This window comes from Pagrus pagrus (genome assembly GCF_965226575.1).
Source record: "Pagrus pagrus genome assembly, chromosome: 3".
Classification (NCBI taxonomy): Eukaryota; Metazoa; Chordata; class Actinopteri; order Spariformes; family Sparidae; genus Pagrus; species Pagrus pagrus.
Window position 1 is genome coordinate 28,428,779 of NC_140187.1, and position 27,352 is coordinate 28,456,130.

The 27,352-nt window shown below is 43.7% G+C and overlaps 1 protein-coding gene across 9 annotated transcripts in view; it reads right to left on the minus strand.

Annotated features, from left to right (window-relative positions):
- The window catches only part of foxp1b (forkhead box P1b), a 167,108-nt gene that overhangs the window by 20,756 nt on the left and 119,000 nt on the right, over window positions 1–27,352 (minus strand). For 6 of the 9 annotated variants that reach the window (XM_084349393.1, XM_084349395.1, XM_084349396.1 and 3 more), the window contains 5 exons: window positions 17,626–17,763; window positions 17,271–17,378; window positions 13,611–13,761; window positions 6,497–6,692; window positions 917–1,024 (listed from right to left, as the gene is read on the minus strand). In XM_084349393.1, the coding sequence (XP_084205519.1) occupies window positions 917–1,024; window positions 6,497–6,692; window positions 13,611–13,761; window positions 17,271–17,378; window positions 17,626–17,763 (701 nt within the window). Of the gene's footprint in view, window positions 1–916; window positions 1,025–6,496; window positions 6,693–13,610; window positions 13,762–17,270; window positions 17,379–17,625; window positions 17,764–25,299; window positions 25,382–27,352 lie in introns of those variants that run through there. The other 3 variants (XM_084349399.1, XM_084349397.1, XM_084349398.1) reach the window with 3 other exon arrangements.

Consider the following 27,352-nt stretch of genomic DNA (forward strand, 5'->3'; position numbering starts at 1 on the left):
ACTGCTCCGAGTGGATTTCGGTAAAGGATTCAAAATGTTGACAAAGACAGTGAAAACTTGGAGCTGCCTGTGAGGCGTCCCTCCGCAGCACCTTTCTCTCCCGCTCCTGCAAGGAAACCGTGTGTTCGCTGAGTGCTTGTTTTAGGATAATGGAATTGTGTCATATCTTGTTTAAAGTGCGACTAATCCAGGGTGACAGTGAGCCATTGATCTGCTGCCACAATGCAGATGTTTTCATCCTCTCCGTAACCATGGCGCTGTTATGTGTTGGATTACCCAGAGCGCACTGCACACAGGGCTGATTAGTAAACCAGGGGCCTGACTCAGGCAGAGAAACACGGCGCACAACAAAGGCCTGTGTCAGGCTGGACGGGGTCAAACCTGTTACACAGTTCACACTAGATAGATGCCGCACAGCAGGTGATACTGGCATAGCACTGAACGCATGATTCATTTTAATAGTGCTAAGGTGTGGGCCTTCTGTAAACCAGAAAACAAGCAAAATAAAGAAGGAGAAAGGAGAAGGAAAGGCAAACAAACCGCTGAGAAAAAGACAAGACACACACACCAATCCCCCTGTCCAGTGACAAGGGCAAACATGCAGAGCGCCCCTAAGTGCGGGCTGCCACAGATAAACATCCTACCGTTGTTTGTTTGGGAAAAACGGCCCCTGTCACCATGGGAACTGCACTTATCACAGGAATTAGAGGCCCATGCCATTCTCAGAAGGAGACCCCGCCACAGTACCCTTGTCAAGCGAGTGCCAGCCCAGGCACCCACACTCAGGAATAACAACCAGCTGCACCTGTAGTGCCTCTGAGTCGCTGGGGGTCACCAAACGTGTAATCGACCCAACGAGAGGACAAACAAACTGCGATAGGAACACGCCTCTGCACCGACTGGGACTTTTACTTACTTGAGGAATGAATGGAAATCATCGAACACCGCTTCACATCCAGGCCACTTGCAAACGCCGTGACCGTATAGAGGGTGACTGTGGTGGGAAGGCTCGTCTAACGTGGATCTAAAAGAGACAGAAAGAGACATGGTTATTAATGATAGAGCTGCGTGATTAGTCAATTGGAAATAATACTAATCAGCAACTGTTTTGATAATCCTTTTAGTCATTTTGAACCATTTACTGCTTCCACCTTCTTAAATTTAATGATTTGCTGCTTTTTTTTTTGCCATTTATGACAGTAAATGAAGGGTCTTTGGGTTTTGGACTGTTAGTTGGACAAATGAAGCAGTCTGAAGACGATCTTCCACATTTCTTAGACAAAACCATTAAAAAACTGAAAATAATCCACAGATTAATCGATTATGAAGACACTCATCTGTTCACTTTCACCTTTCTGTCATATTAAACCCTCCATCACCTCACCAATCACCATCATCTGATCCCTTGTAATCAACCAATGACATCACAGATGAGATATATCTCGTCTCCATTTTTCTCATCTCTCATCATCACATTTTTCACATTTTTTCGACACTTTCTTCATCAAACGATTATTCAGCTAATCGTGACAGTCATCATTAGTTGTGGCCCTTTTTAATAAAAGAATGATTTTCAGGTTTTCCGCAACACAAACACAGTTACAGGACCGAGGTCATATACAGTAACATGACAAGGGGTCACAGGAGATGGTTTTAAGCTGGTGAACGCCTCCCTGTGTGCACTGTATGATGTTTTCCACATGAGAATGTCATCCTCAGTCTGTGTGGAATCAGTGTACCTGCGTGATCTCTGCTTGCTCTACTCTTAAAAGAGGGGACTCACGGTGTGAAAGCACAACCAAATCAATATGTAATTATTTAGTATCACTGAGCCATGCTGCAGTTCACTTTGATCAGAGCTGCTAGGGGGCTCCCTCAATCGCTGCATCACATCCCAGGGCCCACCTGGAGGAGCGCGCACCACAACGTGAAACCCCCAAAAAGCATCAGGCACTTTCACGGCGTGCACAAACTGTAAACATCCCCGCCTGGCACCAATTTATATACTGACCAATCCATGTCGCTGGGGGGCTGACAAGCACGCATCTTCTGGGAGCGTATGGCTCTGTACAATCAGTCTAAATAGCGGGAACATCCCTGAAAAACAAACTTTACAACATCTTCCATATGGCGAGAGGCGTGGAAGCACAGCTAACCACAATGAGCGCTGAGAGAGAGAGAGCGGCCTGTGTGGAGGCAGCGTCTGCTAGGAGAGCGAGACAGGCAGCCATATGGACACAGGCACTATACAAGACACACAACTTTCAGCAACAAGAGCCTGGGGGACTGGCCTATATCGCTACCACCTGTGCTTCTGGTGGCTTGTGAGCACAACGCTGCTGCCTCTCCAGTCTGAGCACCGCTCTCCAAGACAACAGTCAGATAGGGAGATTCATTACACCACTGTAAACTGTTGTGTTGCCATGTGGGAATAACTCCAAGCACTCCAATCTCATTCATATACATATATTAAATAAGAGATAATGCCTAATGCTGCTACTTCAGGGGACGTCTTTAAGGACAGAGAGGAAAAATAAATACTGAAAATAACGCCTTGCATTGCTGAGCCAATCGTCAATCTGCTGCGATTGAAAAGAAATTTGTAAATTCGAACGAATAAAAAAGAAAGTAATCTAACCATGGCGTGCCAATTTTGCAGGATTAAACAAGCCGATGTTCAGATTAAAATCTCATTTGTATCGATGTTAGTAAAGCTGTACCTCAAGTAGGAAATTTTAAAGGTCGTCACAGGTTTCCTTGTGTTATAATTACTTGCTTAAGAGTTCACATTGTTCATAACATGTGATAATTGCATTGCAATTAGGAAGCAGTCAAGCATTCATGAATGTGGTTAGCAGCTTTTTTTCCCTCCCTCTTTCAAAAGTCTGAATTTTTTTTATTCAATTATGAATTATGCATTCACATTAAGACCTCTGTTTTGATACAGCTAATAAATAGATGGAGGAAGACCTATTATAATGAGTTTTTAACAAGGAAATGTGTGTGTGGACTGGCGAAGGTAACGCTGGTTTTTAATTTAAAGAGATCCTTTTTTAATTCTTCTGCGAGCAGGCTTGTTGGTTAATTCTGTATTAATAAGATATTGAAATGTGGAGTGCGCTGGGAATCAGTGAGCACAGAGTGCTGTGAGAGGCTGGCGGCAGAAGAGCCCTTTTAAACGCTGGATGGCTAAACAGTAGTAAATGACAGAATTTACACCAAATGAGCTACATTAGTGTAATAGGAGAAGAGTGTAGGATTCATGGGGTTTTCTCCCATTTGAGAACATGTTGAAGGAAGGGGGGGGGGAAAAGAAAACCGCTTTGCAGTTCCCTGTGTTGCGTTAAATTTGACTTTCACCCATGACAGGTCTGTCAGGGTGTTATTATTGTCAGGCAGCCCGCGGGAAGAACACTCTAATGATCTTGTAACAGCGATGAGAAAAAGCGTGTCATCAGCTCCCTTTGGAGGAGAAGGAACATTAAAGCGCCTACAGACCCGGACAGAGAGTGTGCGCACCTTCCAGGTGTTGCACCGTGTTTACATGTGGACGGACAGGAGGAGCTGCGCACATATACGACTCCGACAGCTGCTTGCCAGTTGTTTTCTAGCTCACTTCTTTTGATGAGATGCTCGGGTCATAAACAAGTCATGATCTATGGCATCCGACGCTGATGGACTCAATCTATCAGCAGCAGTGGAAAGATTGATGTCCGTCATGCTAGGTCAGAGTCTGGCCGCAGTGTGTGAAGCCAGTCACAACACTCTCCCTCACCACTGGTGCTAATGTTAGCCTATTCCCATGTGTCCTCCCCCTCAATCCTCCATCCATACCCTCCTCTTTTTAACTCTCTCCGCCCGATACTGGATCCTTTCCTTCGGTCTTCTCTGCGCCGCTGCATGCTTTACCCTAAATGATTTAATTGTCATATTTTTTTTTTCTGGTGTAAGACAAATGAAAGGCGAGAGAGATGGGAGTGCTGTGCCAAATCCGATAATTTATCTCCTTTACAGATTGCTGCGTTACAGTCCCCGAGCTGTGGTTACTGATGGTTGTTGGGAAGTAAAGTGGGCCAAGCGCTTTGTGAGGATGCTCCCCCTTTACAAAGCTGATGCAGCACTGTATTGGGAATTTGTGTCAGATACAGATCAGGCACTTTTCATTTAAATAAGCAAATCATTGAATAAAGATGACCTGGCTCACAGGGGTATATCTCTATCTATGCATCACAGTTTGTGGGGCTGGGAAACAACACGTGCTGACAGATTGAGTGACTCAGGCCCTGGTCATATTGGGCATGTTATTCAGAAATCCCAGCCTGCCTTGTGCCAGAGTGTTCTTTGAGACAAGTAAGAGCAGGAACACGTGCCCCGTCTTCGGTGTGTCAAGCCGGCAGTGATTGAATTTCTCCTCCTTCCTTAAGACGGAAGTGCAAAGCCGGTGAGTGATTCCTGTGGATGCACTTAAGGTTTTAGTTGCAGGCGTCGTTGTGCCTGGGCAGATTTTATATGACACATGAAACTAACTACATGGTACTTAGGGCCTGCTGTAAACCAATCTGAAGCCAGTCGGGAAAACAGGCCCATCAGCAGAGAGGCTTGTTTCTGTTGCATGACAAAAGGACTTGCAAAACCGCATCAATTAAAAGTTCATTAAGTTCAGCGCTGGGAGGATGAGTGGATGCTCTCTATTTACGCCCGGGCCGGCCTAGCCCATTATCTTCAACCTGATTATTCAAATCCCTGGATTATAACACAGACGTTTTCTCAGAGCCTTGCTTAGAATAATCATACTTAATAATATTTCATTTTTCTTCCCATGGAGTCTGATTAGAATTGAGTCTGCATCATCAAAAGAGAGGAACAATGCTCTCGATATTTGCGCGATTCAAGTGTTCCAAAATTAACACAAGAAAGGATTATTGCTTGTGTGGATCTAAATTAGCATCATTCAGCATTTAATAAGGGATGTTTTGTGTTCACTTTGTATCGTTCATTGGAAACTGTGCGTAGGTAATCCTCGGGCAGATGGGCTGGATGAGAATCACCTGCTTGGATTTCTGACAGATCTAAGATACAGCGAGAATATTCAGACTGAGACTGCCTTCTTCACTTAAGCTTGTGTTAAACTGCTGTTGACATCTTCTTTAATCTCTGACAGTCAGTGCGAGGCAGAGGGGGCTGCCAGCTCTCGTGTTATGTCTTCTCCGATGTTTCATGGAGCCCTCAGCTCAGGCTGGTTCTTGCCTTTTCCTGCCATCGATGCTCACCTTGTTTGCTCGCTCGCGACAATGTGTGATGGAGTGAGCGAGTCAATATCCTCCCCTGCGATTTGTCTTCAGCTGCACAGAAACCAGACATTCAGCCAGACACTGGATGAAGGACTGGAAGCCTGTGGAAACTGTCAAACTGTGGGCGCAGCGATCGCCTGTTTCTTATTTTATTTTTCTCCAGTGTCTGTGCTGGAAGATAACTTTGAAACACAGTAAAGAGGATAAGTCTGTGCAGGTAATATGAATCTGTTTAAAACCGCTGCTTCTTTGGTAATAAGCGCTTCCCGTTTGTATCTCTGCATCAATGAATCATAGTATCATGCCTCTCGAAGTCACTCAGATCCTCTCTGCAGCCCCCCTCCCTCCAACTAGCAGCCCCTCTTCACCTCCAAAGGCCTGCTGGTTTACTCTGCTAAACATGTTTTCATCTGCATTGCTTTCATAATGACGAGTAGGTTTTGATCACTGAAACACAAGTCAGATGTTATGCAGTGAGCTCATGGTGCCTGGAGGCTCCTCACTAGCAGTTCAAAGATCAGGCTTTGGTGCAAGAAAACAAGCAAATGTGTAAGATGCCAAATTAATTCCTTCCTTAAAGACGCAGACGTTCAGAGAGGGCTGATGCATTCTGGTTTTGAAAATATGATACACCCAGGGTGTTTGTTCTGATGCATAATAGCTTGTTGTTCTTGTTATGCGCTCTCTTTTTTTTTTGTTCCTGTGCTGACAGGTGACGATCGTGTTGATTCTACATGTTCCAAGTACACAAGGAAGTGTTTTTCATTTCTGAAAAGACTCTGGTGTCCGGTGATGTTTTCAAGGAACTCAAGTCACAGCTGCAACTAAAACAATAGCAGGAGGGGGGTCAATATCCTGAACCCCCTCATTAATAGTATTGTGCACATTTCTCCAAATCCCTCTATTCCTCCCAGGTGTTTCTATGAAATCCCCTGCTGCACAAAGGCACACAAAAGAGTGACCTTAATGGAAATAATACTTACAAACTAGAAATTAATAGTAATCTCAATGCAAACCCTATGGGGATGTGTCCATCAACTGAGGCCCTGTGAGAAATTGTTATTTTAAATCATTATAATATGGAGCACGGGCCTGGTGTTTGCTTTGTGCGGGGATGACAGTGAAGATCACTTTAATTACCAGCTGTAAAATGTAAGGAAGACACATGCAAATAAAAGAAAACAGGGAATATGTTAAAGACTCACGCTTCTCTCTTGTGACTCATGTACTGGCCGTTGGTGGAGGCATGCTGGTTGAGGAGTGGGTTCTTTGGCGGTGCCGGGGACGACAGGTCGAGGCCCCGGTGGCCGTTGTTGTTGCTGCTGCTGTTGTTGTGCTCCTCCTTCACGTGAGCGTTTGTCACCTCCTTCCACAGTTGCTGCAGCTCGGCTGGAATCATGCCTGAGACAAACAAATTGGATAATTAAATCAATTAACAGCTAATCCAACTCTCCTCTTCATCACTTAATTAAATCAAAGCGTCTGTAAACAAAGCCGAGTATTAATTAGAAAATATTCCACTACAGGGTAATGCACTGAGAGCTCTCGCCTCCCTCCCTCCCTCTCTCTCCCTCTCTCCCTGCCACCTCCTTCTCTCCCTCCCATTTTCCCTGTGATCTGAAGCGTGTTTGTATACACAAATCCCTGGCATTCACGCAAATTTCATGCCCAGAGTAAATAATTAACATCCAGACAAGGCATGAAATCTGAATAATCACCATCATTTTTCTCTCAAACAACAGAGATGTGCGGGAACATACACAACAAAAAGTTTACAATAGCAACACTAGAAAACATCCCACCCCTGCCTCCTTGAGAAACAGGACCCTGGGGTAATATTCTCAAAAGCGCATTAATGTGCAAAATACTTAAAGCTCTGCACCGCCTCCAATTGACACAGAAGACTTAAACCTCATTTAACAAGTCAAGCACACTGCAGCTCACACAGCCCTTTGAAAAAAAAAAAAAAATCCCTTGAAGACAGAAGACATTTTTCAGTGTGCTGGAAACACGTCTACGGACTGCGTGTGTGTGCTCTTTTCTGCCTGTGAGTGACAGCGATCCCGACACACACGGGCCAGAGTCGGGACGCAAAAAGGATAATGCTGTGTTTGTGCACCCCACTTTCCATGTCTGAGAGAAGAGAGCCTTTGTTGGGGCACAATATATACGTGTCCATCTATGGTGTTTGTGTTTTCTGTGTCGGAGAGGTCCGCTTTCATTAGACGCGAACGAGAATAAAGCTGATGTGTTAAATGAGATTAAGCCTCGCGGATGCAGAATCTGTTTGTATTTTCTTTGAACACATCCGGGTAACCCTTTTCTTAATAGCATGCTGAAAGAGCTAATATGTGCGGATTTGTATTGGGTATTCAAATCCGTGCTTAAATAAGCCACATGTTTTAAGTATGGTGAAAGGAGCCCTCGGATATGTGGTGAATTTAACCACAGAGCAAATGGGCAAGACCACTCGTTTAACATTACAATTAATTAAATCCATTCTCAAAATGAGCACTGGCAAATGAAAGATGATTTGCACATGCTTATCTACTTGGGTTTATATTCTCCGGATCCCCCCCCCCTCGCCGTTTCTCATCAGCAGCTCTATAGATACCAGAAGTGCTCCTTTCAAGCAGCAGATTGTACCACATTGTGTGCAAAATGCTTAGTCTTAATTTATTCCTGTTGTGGAAAATAACTGTGAGGTGAAGATCTCAATACGATCAGCAAAAATATTTTTAATTTGATAAGCTACTAAAGATTTTAATTATGCTGGTAATGGAGAACATTGGCCTAATGAGGCGGAGGACTCCAGAGAGACGCAGGGGCTAAGAACTGTGAAATGAGTCTGATAGGATTGCTGTAAATTCACACTAGATCGTTTGCATATCAAAGAGCAGGAAATGATTACAGGACAAATCAATAACCTTTCCACGTTCCAAGGAGCGTCTTTCCTCATTCGAATATTTCAACAGCCTCGCTCCATTCTGCCTGCCTGTATTCTCCCTTATTCTCCTCAGTGCCTTGATGTGCCCTAATCGAAGTGCACGTCCATGACAGGCTAAACATGCTTAATATTGGGCTCTGTGTTACAGCATGCTAATCCACCGCTTGCTGATTTCCAGTTGCATTATCAAAGGATCCATTGTTGTTTTGATGGGAGACTTTGGAGCCCAAAGTCTTTCTTGTTTCCTTTTTTTCTGGTTTGGAAGCGGAAGGTCACTGGTGATGCGAGTGTCCTGCGCTCCGACAGCGGGAACAATCATTTTCCCCCCACTTGGTGCCCGGTGACAGTGGGCGATGTATTTTTAGCCGATGTGCTTGACAGGGCGGCCCACACTGGCTCAATTACCCAGCAGTCCTGGTGACCCCGACACCACTGTTTACTCAGATGAAACCGCAGCGGATAGAGCGGTCTGATGAGGGAGCTAACGGAGTGGGACCAGGCTGTCTCTTTCTGGATCTGGTCCCTAGTTTTATTGCTCTCTGTTCGCCTCTTCCCTCTCGGTACACCTATCTAACCCTAACCTCTTCAGACTCCACAACAGCTATGGCTCATGATTCCACATAAATGACAATAAAATATCATTACACAAATGTCTCACAGGCTTGTGTTTGGACAAAATGCATTGAGTTTCTCTCCATCTGATTACTGTGGGACACATAATGACATTGATCTGTAAATCCTCTTCCTCGGGTCCCCCGGTTTGTCCATCCTTTAAATGGCGGATTGGTTTATCTTTCCTCTTTCCATTTTTCAACACAACTATTTCACTCATTACGACTGGGAAATACGGACAAGCACTCTAAAAAATGTATGTTGTTGGGACACTTGATTGATCACCGGCCTCCCAACTCAATTTTACCTCTGCAGGTAGCTCTGGCACCGAGACAGGCCGAGCTCTTCAACCTTTTCCTGTCCTTGTCCCCCTGTACCCAGGTGACCATGTTCAAGCAAGCAGAAAGTTGATTTAAGGTTCATAATGACATCAGTTGCAGGCCATCATCCCCCAAATAAAAAATGGCCCCCGGTGCTCCGGGCTCTTTAAACCGAGCTGTTACTTCTCACACACAGTGCCGGTGCCATGGGGGGACAGTGACATCGCTATTAGTTTATTGTTCCGTCAGGCTGGGACCTTTACTGCACCCCTGTTTATGTTGCCGTAATCACTGGCCTGCTGATATGCACCCCTTAGGCCTGAAATATGTCCTGTCCTAATGCTGCAGGAACTATTACCAGTAGCCCACTGCTGGATGTATCAATCACTGACAGGTCAGCCGCATTACCCGCCGCTGTCCCTGATGTGCTGCTGCTCTGTGAGCACTTCATGGCTCGCCACATTCTTTGCTTTCATATTACCGACAAATTTGTCTTGTCACTGTCCCACTGGCCTCTCCCAGACAGCTTAAATGATGTCGTGCAGCTACAAGAACTCACTCTCTTGCAGAGCAACCTCGGCCGTTTTAGGCAGGATGTGCACAAACACTGCCCACCGCTGTGACACACACACACACACAGCCACACATGTGCATAAACATGCATACACACACACCTGAGCAACTTGAGCCTGAGGAACCACTGACTCACTTATCAGGTCAAGAGGACAGGCTTTTTGTGAGGAGGGGGGGGAGGGGTGGTGGATCAAATTTATATTTATGAGAGTTATATCCTCCCCAAACACATTGTTGTAATTTATAACAGATAGCGTCTGGCCGCTTCCAACACTTTGAACATTAATGTCAAAAGAATTTACGACAAGAGAAACAAATTATGCTCCAGATAATGCCGGCAATTGTTTTTCACTCAAAACGCCTATCTACAAGTTTAGACTTAATTAGCGCTATCATATTTTTGAAAAACTAATTCAAATGCATTCCTTCAGTCCATCGTTTTGGCAGAAAAATGATGGTGATGAATCTGTCTCAGACAACAATTTAACTTAGCGGGAGACTGAGCTGTAAACTCCATCACACAGCACAGATTGCACACCTACTATTCCTTAATTACTCTGTTACAGTGACCCATTATTTGAAGACCTTTTGTTCCTCAGCACATGCAAAAAGGATGCAGTGAATTGCATGTGATAACAGCACCTTTTTTTTATAATTACATTGATATCTACATTTTGAAATGAAAGAAATAAAAGGCATCAGTTAAAAAGTCATGTCGATTTACTGCCCCCAAGTTTGAATCCGTAATCAGCGCGACTCAAACAGAGCAGATCAACTCATCACTTCCGACGCAGTGTGCTAACTGCTAGCTGAATATTGCAGATTAGATCTGAGCACCATAGGCCTGGCCCGCTGATGCATGAAAGAGTTTAGTGATGTGGAAAACAGAAAGGTCATCAATAACTTCAAACAGTCAAGCAGAAAATGTGTAGAATAGGAAGACAAACCGGGGGCCTGAAGCACTGGCCTAAGTGTTGTAACAGCTGTCGGAGGCACACAGTTAACATTAGGGCAGAAAAGAACCAGGTTGGACTGGTTGTGACAAACTGAAACAAAACACTGATTGTACACGAGGAGACTCACTTCCTCATATTGATGTTTATGCACACACAACACTTTCAAGAAACGATCCCCTCAGTTTTGAGTGCAACGATACATTGTTGAGGGTAGAAATTTCATTAAAAATTAATAATTTTCTCACTCAGTATTAAAAGTAAGATTTTATCTCACGATTCTTTGAGTCATTTTCTCAACTAAAAATATTTCCTCTGTAATTTAATTGCATCTGTGGTACCTTATTGGGTATGGTGATGCAGAAACTAATCTTTATTTTCATTAACAATTGTTCTGTTGATTATTTTCTTGATTAATCGATCAGTTGTTCTATAAAATGTCAGAAAATGGAAAAATGTCGGTCAGTGTTTCCCGAAGCCCAAGATGACATCCTCAAATGTGTTGTTTTGTCCACAACCCAAAGTTATTCAGTTTACTGTCATAGAGGAGTAAAGAAACCAGAAGATGGACATTTGATGATGATGACTTTTATCCCCTTAAGAAATGTATGTTATTGGGACGGATTAATCGATAGTTAAAATTGTTGGCAGTAATTAAATAGCTGACAATAAATCTGTCAATCGTTGTAGCGCTACTGTATTTGTCATTTGTTGAAACAACTTAGGAAGAAATAAAGCACATGACGTGATGCATGGATCCTCATAGTAACAATCTAAATGTTTTAACCACCAACTCTAACTTTCAGTAAAGTGTACTGGACTTTCTTAATAAGATGAGATGCCTTGGAGGTATTTGATGACGGCTCAGTATAAACAGGATGTTCTGAGACTGTTGTGAAATCCATCAGCAGTACAGCACCTAGTCATATCACCCATATAATGCTTTACTCAAGGGGTGTGTGTGTGTTTGCCAGACATCTGACACACAGCAATTCAACAGAGCACACTCACAACGGAGGCGCTCCACGCCTGTGCCCATGGCAATCGTCTGCGAGTGGATGAGTGATTCCATACCCAGTCCAAACAATAACACCACTGTACAAACCGTGTTTGTGTTTGCCTATTACCTAAGCACCCCCCCGAACCCTCCCGTTTTTATCGCCCTTATCTTGTTATTTCAAAACTGTTTGTCTTTGCCGGGAATGAATAGTCTGTGTCATGTTCTAAAAACCCTTGTGTGAGTGCGTCTTTGTCACAGGGTGACCACTCCTTTACAAAAATATTTAAGAATAAATAAAGAAATAAACTTCCTGGCCAAACAACAAGTATTGACTGCCTATCAAGTAACAGGCAGTTTCACAATGACAAGTTCACTGGCAGTTTACGAACAATAGATCCAGTCTTTCTCCAGGCTGAAGGAGACTGCCACCAGGATGCCAATCACAGGCGCAGTACAGAGAGTTCAAGGACAGAGCATCGATATTAAACTCTGAGCGGAGGGATACTTTACTTCTCGAGTCCAGGGTGATAATAAACAAAGTCTATCAAACTGTATTGGTGCAGTAAAGGTTGAGGGTTTACAGAAGGTGTGTCCTGAATCAGTGAAACCACGCACAGTTTGTGGTCACATACTTAAGTGGCACTTTGTTCACTTTGACTAAGTCTATTTGTACAGGTATTGTAGAGCACAAAAGTACCAGTAGCAAATCAAACCATTCTGAATATACAGAGATAAACATCTAGACAAGCTGTGATGTTTAAATAGATTGCTGGTAAAATCTGAAAAACTTCCAAATTGTACCCTGAATGAGTACTCTCATTCAGGGTTTAGGTCTATGAAGACTCATGGAAATAAGAATATTTTACAGTGTTGCTGCTTATAGTTTGTCCTGAGATCAGTATATAAAGTATGGACGGGAAACACCTCATGATTTGATCCCATCCGATTCAGATGGATACAATTAGATTTGATCATTTAACTGATTAAAATAAACAGATACATTTACTTCCATTATCTTTGCTCGCGCTCAGCCATCCTCACCAAAACTCAAGAGGTAACCTAATGAAATTGAAAATGAAATTAACCGAAACAAGACACAGATGTTTACGTCCGCATTGTCTCACCATCCAGTTGGTTCAGCCGTAAGCAACGCACAGCCCACTTGTACAATATTGTTTGAATTGGGTTTTAAATGTCCAATTATTGACTTTTCTGCATCGAAACATGCTGTAATCTTTCAAGAGACAATCCTGTGGCATCTAAGAATCATTTTCTTCCCCCGCCTTTAATAAGCAGGAACATCTTTGTTCGAGAAAAATCTTTTTTTCCCTCCCGCAACTGTTGGAGATTAAAGGCCCGTGAAACAACATCCATCTTCATGATGATCATGTGACTCTTCAAATGAAAGCTCGCTCACATAAAAACGATTTTATGTTCTGATCATATGTTAGCAGGTGACACTGTACTTTTTACAGACAGTTGATTAAAATCCTCCTACACTACAATCAAATTCTTTCTCTGATAAGATATTTTAACAATTTCCAGTATAATTATAAAAAGACACTGACAGGCTGTGCACATGTTCAGGGGACAAAATAACAGGTGGAGGAATTCAACTGACTAACGTTTTAAAATACAAGGCCAGGGTCAACCAATATATCAATAAGCAGATGTATTAGTATAACCCTGATCACCATTAGACTCTAGTATGAACTCAACAGCAGACTAAGTCCTCGATATTACATCAGCAAACACATTGTGAGCACTTCCACATCTATTTCAGGTACAAGGAGGTGTTGGATCATCTCCAGAGATAGTTTTCTAGCAGTGTTTGGTTACCACAAATGCTTCTGGGGACTGATGGACAGCAGATTTGACAAAGTTCAGTGCAGCGCTGTGATGTCATGTACTGACCCTGAGTGAGGGAGTGCAGTGGCAGGCCGGTCTGTCCCGGCTGGATTGTGAGCAGGCCCTGCCTCTGAAGGTTGAGCAGATGCTGCTGCTGGACCTGCTGGACCTGCAGGAGCTGCTGCTGGAAGGCCAACTGCTGTGCTGACACCTGCTGCTGATGGTACAAACACAAAAAAACACACACGGAAAGACAAAGAGGCACACCATCAGCAAACATACACATATATAAAAGCACAACAGCCAGTGCAAACATGTAAAGCTGAATATCAGGTTTGTACATTACTGGACTGCCTTTGAAGAAAAACATTTGAAGTCGGAGGCCACCGAGTTCATAGCTCTTCACTTTAGAACAACAAGTTCATTCATAAAAAAACAAAGTTAATGGATTTTGCATGTGCTAACACACAAAAGCACACTGTAATTTTCATAAATTTCACCTTTACTGTGGGTTTGTCTGGGCCCACTTAAGACAGGTAGCGTATACATCTCTCTCTCTCTCTTAATTAACGAGGAGTCGGGCGGCAAATGACAAACAATGAAACAACATAGTTAATCATTCATAATAAGAGCCACAGGAATTTAATTACAGCCATTCATAATTCAGCAAACAACGTGTGACTAAATCAAAGTGCTTAATAACCACCCGAGCAACTCTCACAACTCTCCCAGGCATGGCGCTGAGCTCAGGGATACACTCTTCCCCCCCGACTGGCGCAGGGAGCTTTGTTCCATCGCACACTGTGGACTCACTCAGAGATGTGCGCTGTTTTGTTGATCTAACTGAGTGGCGGCTGTTTCATCGAGAAGTTTTTTAATGAAAAGCTGGTGTGTCTTTACTGATTTAGGGGTTGGGGGGGGGGATTTTGGCTCTGCTGAGTGAAACGTGTGAACTGTGATAGGATGAAAAAGTGATATGAGAGTGGAGAAGAAAGTGGAAAGCAGAAAAAAGTCAGAATAATAAATAGAAGGAAATTATCTAATATCCCCAATCTCCTACGAGTCAAAACAAATGAGAGATGTTATTTAGATAACAGGGGCACAGAGCAGGGGGATGACTTTTAACACTTTTGTCGACTCCGGCTCTCAACAACTTGCAAAAATGTCTATTATTACGAGTTAAACAACAAGATCTATCAAGAGAAGAACATAAAATATGCCTGAGACTCATCAGCATACAAGGCCTGTTTATGAGTACACAAGGCCAGTTGTCAGGCGGCTGGGAGGAGGAGAGGAGGGGGCACTAAAAGCAGTACAGGGGCTGCCAAGCTGTGCACCGCACCCTGTTACCAAACACAGGATACACCACTTTTGTTTACTTCTCACAATTGAGTGCATACAAAAAAGGTCTCGGTGCAACGTGGCTGTCAGGTCACTCGCTGGCGGCTCTGAAACAGCCAGATAAAACGCGTCCCCTCCGCCCACCCCCGTTCGGCTTGTCAAAAGGGTCTAGCGGCCTTCCTTTCCCTTCCTCTCTCCCCCCCTCCCCACACGCCCTCCGCCTGCTGCTCCCGCACTGGCTCACTAAAAATAAAGCTCTGGGCAGCGCTGGTCTATTACAGCGAGCCGGGTCGTCTCATTGGATCAATCAGGGGAAGACGGCGCGTTGACAGTGGATAGCGGAGGGTCATAATTGAGGAGTAACCACATTCATTCACAGGCTCATGTGTGATCTAACCCAGAATGAGCCGAGAGAGAGACTTTGCGGAGGTTTCAGTGAAATTCAGGATGCAGGTGGCCTGTGATCCCCTCTGATCCGTTCTATTTATGAAAGGTGGTTGCTTCTTTTTCCATCAGTGCGCGAAAAAGTTGCTCATGTCTTGAGTGGCTTTCTGTTCTCCAGCTCCTCCCTGACAGCCCGAGACAAAGATAATAGTGCTCCGGGGGTGGGAGTTCACTGGGAACAATGTCTTTCATCAAAACGCTAAATAAATAGAGGGTGGCTTTTCAGAGGAAAAAAAGGGAAAGAGGAAGAAAGAAAAATCGAGTATTGCAAATGAATTTAACACTCTCCCCTTCAGTTTTTTCTCTTCTTCTGGTCCCATCAGCTGACAGGAGCTCCTGTGCGCTCGCAGCATGCAGACACATTAAAAAGCCGAGGCCCAATAGACCAAATAAGAGGTTAACAAGAAGTGGCACGAGGGAGAGAAAAATACAGTCGCTGACAAATGATAAAGAGTGGCACTGGCAGGCCTTTATTGTCAAGCTTCAAATATAAAGTTAAAGATCTTTGAAAAACTAAATTTTGATGTCTTTAAAATAAAAGAGGCACAAAGCAACAACAGGGGGTTATTGTCTGGCAGCCACAGGGGAGTCACTGCGTAATTCTTATTCTGTCTTTTGATGGCTGCGAGAAATGCGACTGGAAAAAAAAAGAGAGAGAGGGGGGAGAGGGAGAGCGAGAGAGAGAGAGAGAAAGAGAGAGAGGGAGAAAGAGAGAGAAAACATCGGCAGAGGGGGAGAGCCTCTCGAGGCTGCATCCATTTCCTGTGATCATACATAATATGCTTCAAAAGTTGTTTTTTCTTTTATTCTCATGCTCCATTCAACTGATCAATTGCACCTCCTTGCCCCCCCCTCCCTCCTCCCCCTCCTCCTCCTCCTCACCTCCCCCCTCCTCTTTTCTTGCTCCTCTTGTGTTTACATCAGATGCGACTTGGTGACAGGCCCTATCTGAGGCCGAGGAGCTCTGCTGTCATGTTGATTTATGGGAGCATCACGCCACAACTTGTCCAAACTGAAGCCCGCAGTTCATTAATTAGGGAGCTACGACTTTGAAGTTGGGAGCTTCGACAGCGCGCGGACGTGTGTGAGTGCGTGAGCATGCGTGGTGGATGTGTGTATGTGTGTGTGTGTGTGTGTGTGTGTGTGTCTCTGCTTTTAACATTGGGCTTAATTTTCTATGCTTCCTCTACTCTCCAAACATGGAACTCAACGGGGACAAGAGCGAGAAAAAAATTTCCCAGATTGTCTTTGAACTTCTTCTGACCGCACAATAATAATTTGCTTTGTCCACAGCGGTGCCTGTATCCTCCAGTCATTAACACGCATTAAGCTGCTGCCTATGAGCGTGCCCTGCCGTACTGGAGGGAAAGAAGGAGAGCGAAAGATGGAGGAGAGGAGGAAAAAAAAAAAAAAAAAAAAAAAAACTCAACGCAGGCAACAAAGCTGGGAGCGCTCTCTGCACTGATATCTCACAATTACATGCCTTCTCTTCCTCTGCCATTTCCATGTTAATTACCGAGAAAAGCCTCTCAGATTTATGTGCTCCGTGTTCCTGCCTTTCTCCCTTCTGCCTTTCATTATGTCCTACACAAGGCTCACAGGAGCGGTCATCTCTTTGTTGCACAGGACACTTGTTTACTTGGGAAATAAAAGAAACATCCAGAACAATGCATCCAGGCGCTCTAAAATATTATACATTTAATGTGCTTCCAGAAAAAGAGATGCTGTATTCTTAGCACAGTATCAGTCAGTTGTTACCATTTATCCAGCAAGTCTGACATGCTAATCAGAAGCATGAGTGCACTTGATCCCCCCCCCCTCCTCTGCTTTAACCACAGTCTGGAAGCAGATGGGGTTGAGGGAGGGAGCACACATGCCTTCCATGCTCTGTCTGGCCGACGGCTTTGGTAATGGCAGGCGGTTGGAGTGATGTCAGCCTACCTCTTTACTCTGCTTGCTGCCTGCATGCTGCTGCTGCTGCTGCTGCTGCTGTAAAAGCTGGAGGTGGAGCTGTTCCTGCTGCTTCTTGTAGAATTCTTGGAGTTGCTGCTGCAAAAAAGACAGGAAGGTGACTGTCAGTCATAAAGGCTCAGCAGTGGGTTTTAGTGAAAATTTTCAATACTTTGAGGAATGTTGTCTTTGAGGCTCGGAGAAAGAGAAAAGAGCAGCGGCTCAAAGTGAATTTATCTTTGTGAAACGCTGTCTGTACATGAGAAGATTTTTTACTCCGAACTGTGACATTTGTCATTTAAAAACACGTCTGACAAAAATGATTTTTGACACGACTGTCCGTTACCTGCTGTAACATGAGGGCCTGTTGCTGCTGGAGAAGAACCTGGAGCTGCTGAGGGCTCAGGACTTGCTGCTGAAGGATCTGCTGCATCTGCTGTGGAGTTATCACTTGAGGTGTCATCATAGCCACTGAAACTGGAACCTGCACAGACACACAGAACAAGCAGAGGGATGTCAGAAAAATCAACTAACACAGTACAGAATGTAATCAGGACAGAAAAAAGAGACTGTGCCAAAGCTTATCCCAGCATGCAACAGGCAAAAACTCTGGTTGAATATGCAAAAAACTAAAGCCTGATGACTTTCCAGGGAAAATTACAGCTCCACAAATACAAATAGAAAAAATATATTATAATAATGTATATAAGATGATCTCTTGCTTTTGACTGGATTCCAGGAATACATCTCGAATGTCATCTTGATGTGTTACAAGCAGCACATGCCCTCCAACAATCACACAAACACACACATTACAACCCCTCTAACCATTCTGACACCACTCCACACAGAGGCGGACTAAAGGACACAAGACAGCCAGGCGTGGATCTTGCCTGTGGAGTAAACGTCCACATATCCATCCCAGCCTCCACCCTCCGACCTTCCCCTCTCACACACAGAGCCCTCAACACCAATCGGATGCGATCTGCTCCTCCAAGCCCGCCGTTTACACAACATATCAAACGTGCCGTACCTGAGGACGTTAAAGATTGCCTCGAAAAAAAACGCTGTGGTTGGCTCATCATCGCGCACGCACTACATGTCATGTGAGAAGATTTCATTAGAGACGCTGTCAACAGCGATCTATTATTGTTGAAGATATGTAGTGCCTGGAGGAGGAGCCACGGTGAAGAACACGGAGGCCTCTAACTAACTCCCAGTAGAAAGGTGTGAGTGCATGACTCCTCAAAACAAGTGATTTGTTGTGACACTGAAGGAGCCCCCACAGTTGTCAGGGTGCCTTAATTGCTCCGGCGGCGTAGGGGACTCGGAGTGTGTCTGGATGCTGCCACTCACTGCTCTGATGTGCAGTACCATTAAAAGCTCCTTTTCTTGACATTCGGATGACAAACGGCGACTAAGATGCATTTGATAGTGCTGCGTCTTTGCAGCTGTTAACACGTTTTGGCAATTTGTTCTTTCGTGTATGTATATATTAGGATGTATGTGCATAAGTGTGTGTTCAAATGTGATGTCAGCAGCTGATAGAGCGGACATACCAGGTGACAGTCTGTCTCCACCAAGGTTACCCAAATTGTGCGGCCGCCTCACAGCTAATGACACCCTTTGAATTTTTCATGCATTTCTGAATGTTATTTTGCTGTTTAAAACCTCGTCCGGTAACTAAGAGGCTTTTTCTTGACACACACCCTGCATGCATATCACCTTATTCATTGTCCCCACTGTAGCATAAAACAAAAACAAAGCGCTGCCATAATGAACAGCTTGTACTGCAAATGCAAGAGGAAAGGGCAGCGGTGTCAAATAGGACAGAGCAGCTTTGATGCTCTCCGTTAACTTTATTGAGCAGTGCCAGACTACACTGTGCTGTGCTCCTCCAGCCCCCCAAGAGACTGAAGGAGGTTCAGCCCCACCCAGGACTAACACACACTTCACATTTCTCATCTCCAGCACCAGGCGCAGGGAGCGCGAGGAGGAAAATGCAATATTAATTCCCCCCTGTATTATGTCTTAATATGCAGTTCATCTTGACTTTTGCACATGACTTGTCCTGTCATTTGCATAGCCCCGGCCTCCCATTTCCTAATTTCACAGTCATTATCCACTGAAGTCCTTTTTTCTGGGCATCGCTAATTTTGATGAACTATTTTGAAGGTCAACCAAGCAGCCCTGTCTTGCTGACATGCAAGCGCCATGCGTGATGTGATATATAGTTCCCGTCCGAACGTGACATTTACCCCCCGCGCACGGATAAATAATAATGCCCTCCCGTTTTTTTTGAAGCTTTACTTTAACTGCATGCATTAAAAATCTACTCCATACTTGTCATGCTCTATTTTTTACAACCGTGTTAAAGCTGTAAATTTAGTCTTATTTTCAAATGTATAATCATTTTGTCATGCCACGTTATATAGAGTGTGATGTGAGAAAAGGGAGAGCGAGCTCCAAGTTACCACAGAGATTTTACACACTTAAGCAGCTCTCAATAGCTGCCAATTTCATTACAAATTAGGCTGAGATTTCCTTCAATTTAACTGTCTTAATTCTTTACACCTTGGGTGTATATCTCATCATGCTTTCACACTTCGCCTTGTCAGGAGCGTCTGGCTCACAGTAACTACAGCTACAGCAGCTTCCTCTGTGCACAGCCCCAGCAAGAGGCTATTACAGACCCCCATTTTATTACCCATTACTACTGAGGTCATTAGCAGCAAGAGGGATTGTATGCTTCTTAACCTATTGATCAATGTAACTACTACCATTTAATCCTGTGCTGAAGGAGTGAAAATCTGCCTAAGACTGGATCCTATTGAGAGGAAGGGCGGGAGGGAGCACTTTAACTGAAAAATATTGCCCTGGCCGCTGTATCATGCCCATTTAACGCAAACACAGGACGCCAGTCGCCATTTAGAGCACTCCCATATGGTGCACTCCCTTATCTCCTGGATAACATCATGACTCCAGATGATCCACAAAAATATATCGCCATCTAAAGATAGTCTAAAAGGAGCGTCGTACTGGGCTAATAACTGGAGGGATCCACTGAGCCCAGCTCTAATCTACTCTCCCAATATGAGGGTGTGAAAAAGAGGACATTCTGAGGATGCCAGAAATAGCTGACGTTTATGAATTTCACGAAGGTGTGGCGCTCTCCAGGTGCCTCCCATACATAAACATTCAAACCTGGAACATTCTCACACAGCTGCAGAGTGACTGGAGGCAATATACTGTACCAGCACGGGCCTGCTGGCCAAACACACACACTCAAACACACACACACACACACACACACACACACACACACACACTCACACACACACACACACAGAAATGTAAACTGTGGCATGTTAACTGTCACAAGCACATACAGGCACATAACACACTGTATATGACGAGCAAAAACATGTTTTCCATATGGGGTTAGTTTGTTTGCACTGTATACTCAGTGTAGAAATGTATATGGAGTAAAAAACAAAACATTTAAAAATAAAATTAAAAAAAATTATTAAAAACAATTGTCAAAATATTCCTTCTGTTAAAGATAGGGACCATTCATTCATATCATAATTCTCTGCACCTCTGACCATATATCAAAACACACGCACAGTGTCTAAAACATTTGTCATGACAGGACACCTGCAGTAAGCTTCTCTCTGTGCATCACTACTCCGGAAAAAAGGTGCAAAATATGATAATCTAATGAGGGAACACAAACGGCACACGTGAAAACGTTGGAGAGTAACTGATTCAGAGTTAATGAAGACGCTCCCCGAGCACCCCCTCCTATCACAAGTCAGAGGTCAAAGCCCGGTGAAAAGGAGAAGGGGTGAAAGAGGCTGCGAGATAGCCCCTTTCCCCGGCACTGAGGCAATTAAGACGAACAGAAACCAGGGACAAGGAGGTGAGACCGGCACAGACGTTTCACTGGCCGCAAAGGTGCAGCTCGGCTCAAAGAAAAAAGCAAGGAGAAAAAAAAAAAAAAGACAGAAAGAAGAGAATTATCAAATTTTCATTTGTGCTCCCTGGGGTCATCTTGTTTTGTGGGGGCATCAAATGGAATGGAGAAGTGAAAAAAAAAAGAAATAACAAGCCCTGGAGAAATCAGTGGGTCTAGTCCGTTTGATGCTGTTGTTTTACCTTGGCCTGCAGTGGCGCAAGGAAACGACTTCCCATCCTCACTGTGATCTCCTGCATGAAAATGTCGCCGAAATGAGGATTTCACGGGAGCTATTGTACTTAAGTGATGTGTGAACATAATTAGTCGTCGACAAGACTGGAAAGACTAATTCCATATTACCCATTCAGGTTGATTGAAATCTCTGAGGTGGAGAGCTTTAATTCCCCTCTTAAAAATAGACGCACTATATTCACATTTTCCCCTAATAATAATAATGATAATAATAATAATAATAACAATTTATTGCTATCAAAAAATTACAAAACATAATGTGTGTATAAAACATCACATTGGGGACCTTAGATTCTACAATAAACCTAAAAAAATGTAAAAAAAAAAATCAGGACAGAACAGACCATCCCTCCATGTGTTAAGACCTCCTTAATTCCTTCCTCGTCATCCACAATCAAGCTGCTTTAAAAATGTTTACAGCTCAGATAAACAGGATAATCACAGCCACATTTTGTCTCCCTTCACCATACACAACACTGTCTAAATTGGGTGTAGGGGGTGTGTAAGGGGTGGGGGGGTGGTGGGGCTCAAATTATTTGCAGCAACTGTAAAAACAAAAGTTAAGATTGCATTTTAATTAACTTTTCGACTACAAACAAACAGGTTGGGGCCGGAGCTGGTCCCAGTGTCGGGTTTAAACAAACAAACTGCGCGCAGAAGTGAGCGAGCTCTCACCCCAACAATAACAGCTGAGCTGCAAGCTGGACACTGTTTCCCACACTGGAGGCAGGTGACCACTGCTGAGGGGAGAGCACACAGGGCACCCACACCAACACACACACATGCAGACACACACAGACACACGCACACACACACACACACACACACACACACACACACAGACACAGCATCCTTTGCATCACCGTCATCTCTGAGTAGAGCATTCCAAAAGTAATATTTGTTTCAGAAATTGTATTCCTGATATAAAAAAAAAAAATCAAAAACCAGTTGATTTCTCCATCACTATTATCTGACATCATTATTCATTTTGGTAATATTAAAATATGACTGAATCAGTTAATTATTTTTGTTTTTTTCAGAAGTGAGCATTTCAAAACGCAAACATTTAAAAATAAAATAACAAATCAGTTTCCCACAAAGTGCTTTGTTACATTTTGACGTGTGACTCACTGTCCTGTCACTCTTTTTGACCTTTTAAAGCCACACCTCCAAGTGCGTATTTCACAGCCACGAGGCATTTCAGTCCTGAAACCTGGCTCACAAACTCAAGGTGACAACTAGTATCCTACACACCGCCGCTCACTGATTTCACCTTTCCTGGAAACGTCTTACGAGCACTGTTTGGGGGTGAACCGCGCGCCCGTGATCTCTGCTCCACGAGCTCTACACGGTTACGCAACAATGCACGTCGTCTTCAGATGCATTATTTGAGTCGGTTGAGATTTAATTAAGATCACAGCCTCTAAAATCCCTTTCAAATGAAACTGTAGTCAAAAGACAATGGCTGACACATCCTCGCGCAGATTGTTTCTATTCTCTGCACACCAGCAACGCTAAAGCTAATCCTTGTTTCCATGACGGCAGACAAGAGGGCCACAAATTGTGTTGCTTCATGACACTCTTAATGTTGTGTTATGTGACTCATTATAAAGTATACAGCTAATTAATGAAATGATGGAGGAAAAGATATTCAGTGTCAGCAGTCAGGAAGGTTAAAAATCAGGATGTGTCAAACTTGTTTGTGTCCACACACGACCCCAAAAATCCACCCTTATTTTCCAGGTGCAACATGTCGATACCATCACATCCCTTATTGTTTTAAAAATATATAGGTCGTGACAGGGACGAGTGGTGAAAAAGACCTGCTGCCATAAAACACTCCACACCATGTAATCTCATCATTATCCTCCCATCTCAACCCTTTGAAACACATGGCATCTCAAGTGTAGAGTTAATCTCCCAATCTGAAACAGAGACGCACACACTCGGGGCAGTAATGACCCTCAACACAAAAAAAAAAAAAAAAAAAAAAAAAAAAATGAAGGAAAGCCTTTTTCAAGTAAAAACATGTTTTAGTCGGAATAACAGCAGCGAGCAGCTGGTGGCTCACTATATCACTGCTAAACTATTCCCCCGTCTCTCCTCTCTGTCTTGCCTTGCTGCTCCAGTACAAAGCAGACACCGTCCCTGTAAAGGATATCCCAGCAAGCGAGCTGCGAGGCTCTGGCGGCGACCCCCTGTGCCCCCCTCTCCGGGTACACGGCTAATATCTGGTTGCCTATGTCATGGTTTAGAAATGACAGGTGCTGGCAGCCCCTCGCCTTGACAGGCCACTGCACAAATAACGCCCCTGCCTGAAAGGGCTAATGCACTACTAATGAACAATAAATCAACTTTGATTACAAACTGTCAACCCAATCAGCTCGCACTCCAGCTCTCCCAAACTGCGAGTCTCGGCACAGCTGCACGGCATTACGGTGCACGCTGCCCTGTTTAGGCTTCGCTCACCTCCTCCTTCAACCATCTGATATTCTCCTCCATCTCTCCTTTCAATCAGGCACACACTTTCTTAGCTCTGATGCAAGGGTGCTGAAACATTGCACTCAGAAAAAGTTTCAGTTGAGTGGTGAGTGCAAACAGACAAAAAGAAGAAGAAAAAAACACTGAAAAAGTGACTCACATGTAGTTGCATTACTGAAAATGATTGTAATAAAATACTTGATGATTAAACAACAGAAAGTCAATAGCTGTCTTCTGTGTAAAACCTCAAAGCTTTCAAACAGGACTCAAAGTTGACAGCAGAAAAAATGGAAGAAATGACCACAACTTTCCCTCCTAAATGAACTCTGCAATCCCTTTGTTGCAACTACACACACACACACACACACACACACCACACACACACATGCATGTACAAACATTCACACACTCCAACTTTTCAGGAAGATACGAGCGATGACATTTGGAGTGACAGCGTGTCTCTAACGTGGTTTTGTGGTGACGGTGTCAAATATAGAGCTGTGCCAGCCTGTCTTAATTCACTGTGACACCATGAGGAGAGTGAGGATTAGTCCAGGCCATAGCCTGAGAGCAGGCAAGGTCTGACCAGCACTCATTAACTCAGGAACAAATCCTCACAAAATACACAAGCAGGAAAACACAATGTGAAACAAAAAATAAAAAAAGATTATTTTAAGTGCCTCACCCTGGAAATATTCTAAACAATAAAGCAAAAATACAATAATTTCCTGTGAGAAACAACAATGTAAAAGAGAAGGCAAACCTGTCTCCTGTTTATCCAAGAACTTTCCATAATTCGGACAGCATATAGTACAGCACAGGATCCTGCTTAACTGGTTAGCCCACTATCAGTTAGGTAAACAAAACTAAACAAACAGTATGTACTGTCAGACAGAAACTTGTTGTAAATGGTTTCGTACACAACACACTAACTGACAAACAGGCAGAGCGAAAGAAACTGTTGCTTGAACTAAAATTGAAAAAGCTGAAAACCATCAACAGCACAGAACACAAATAAACAGAAGCTACAAATCCATAAAGTACAAACATTCTGATACAGTAAATCTAATGCACATGACACCTGCTCACTGTGTCTCTCCTGTCAGAACAAGACTGTAAACTGTCAGCGTCCCAACGGCGGAGTAAATCCCACATAACTGGCTTCCCTCATACAAACTGCATGACAAAATTAACCAATTACAATGACAGAACATCAACGATACACAGACAATAAGCCTCCGTTTCTCCTTTTCCCTGGTCAAATTAAATTGTCAAGTTTTTTACACAAGAAAGCTGGCAAAATCACAGAAATCAATCATATTGACAAACCTGACAAACTCCATTTAGCTGGCAGGGTAAACAGAGTGCTGGGCCACGCGGTGTGGAGTGAAGCAGAGCGGAGAGCAGAGCGGAGAGGGAAGGAGAGAGAGAGAGTGAGGGAGAGAGAGCGAGCGATAGGGAGAGGTAGAGGCACACAGGCTGGGAGGCTGAGAACGAGCGCTGCTGTGCTGTGGAGTCTCCAACCTTCCTCGGGATACAGACAGATTGCACGCGCAAGGTTGCTCCCCGGCTGACAAGATACAAAACTATCCAATCAACCACGCCCTTCTCCACCAATCACAAGCAGCCCTCTAAACATAATCAATTCAAATGGGGCCACACAATAGGGAGCCTCAGGCTGGGCTGCAGGTGAAACCGTGCCTTTGTGTGAGGGCCCCTTTAAAAAAAAAAAAAAAGACACAGTTGACGGCTGTTAACCCTTTGACCCCTGCTGGGACTCCGGCCGTGCTATTGAAACAATGGGAGCCTAAAGAAAAGAGGCCCTTTAATTAAACAACAGATAAGTAAACACAGCTATCCAGCGGAAAGAAAGAAAGCTGGCCCCCGCTATCAGCCCCTTTATTGTTCTGCTAAATGGAATTGTTTACAGTGCCGGAACAAAGACACAACTCATTTCACATGTTCAAACAACAAATGCACAAACATTTCTTTGGAGTTATTTGGACTTTTTCTTCCTTTTCTGATTTCCCAAGCCAAGACAATAACACATGTATTTTATTCTCCATTAAAAATAATGTATTTATGAGAACAGTTTCTTTTGTTTCCTCCACTTATGTTAATGTGTGCTCCCGCAGCACTGAGGACGCAACTAGTTGTGTGTGTATTTTTTGTCATAAAATCAGCCACGGCAGCATAAACTTTTTTCCAGTTTTTAAACACTTATCCTACAATTTGGCCTGAGACGAGCTGAAAAACCACTTACATTAATAGCTAACATTACACCAGCTACCATGCAATCCATCCAACTCCATCCCAATGAGAGCAATTAGCTGTCATAATATCATCACACTCTTTAACACCCGTGTGCACTCGGTAAGGGGAAGAGACAGGGGAGGAAAACAGGACTCTGCCACCTACTGGAGATCCTGCTGAAGTCACCAGGAGAGGATGAAGAGCCTGGCTCCTGTCAACATACACTATATATATTATAACCGCCCTATTTTGTACATTTAGCAGCATTTATATATTCATATATTTCATTGTAGAGTAAATAAAAAGACAAATAAGTGGAACGAGTTGTTAATCAGACCTAGTAAGTAATAAAACCAGGTTCACTAACTTGTACAACCCACTTAGACAAAGAATTAGAAGAAGGCATGAGGCAAGATTAACACCTCACTTTGTTAATTATCATAACAATAAACACAGGGCTGAATAACAGAGCTCTAAAACACAGCTCATATCAACAGCTATAAACCCTTGGCCGAGGATGAAGGAATGTTCACGGGATGCATTCCAGTCCGCAAACACACTGGTAAAATAAACAGAGCGCCTGCATAACAAGCCACTGCTCTCATCTGCTAATAACTAACAATGAGCTCTGCTAAGCTGGCCTGACCTATATAAATTATTGACTGGGACACCTCAAGTGTCAAAAGTGACAATTCCAATACATATCAGAGTGAATAATTAAGTGGAAGAAAAGGACGCTTTTATTTTCTATCTGACACCCTCAAGACGGCTCACACAAAAAGACAGTGACGTGCAGGCATGTGCTTACAACTGCACTCCACATACACACGCACAAACACACACGTGCACAAAGTGGTTTAGGCTATGGCCACACTCTTCTCCCCCGGCACTCTCCCTGGGGTGGCATGTCGGCGTATTCTCAATAAAACACCTTCTTAGCAGTAATAGGCCACTGTTCTCATTTCAACGCTCCCAAAGGCCTCATGATAAATTTAGCAGACGCACAGTTCAAGCTTCTCCTCTCACACACTGTCTTTCTAATCCATTGCCTCTGTGCCTGCGCCATGTAAAATAATTACACATATGTGTCGATGTGATACACACGCTATATAGATTTTTTTTCCCGTTC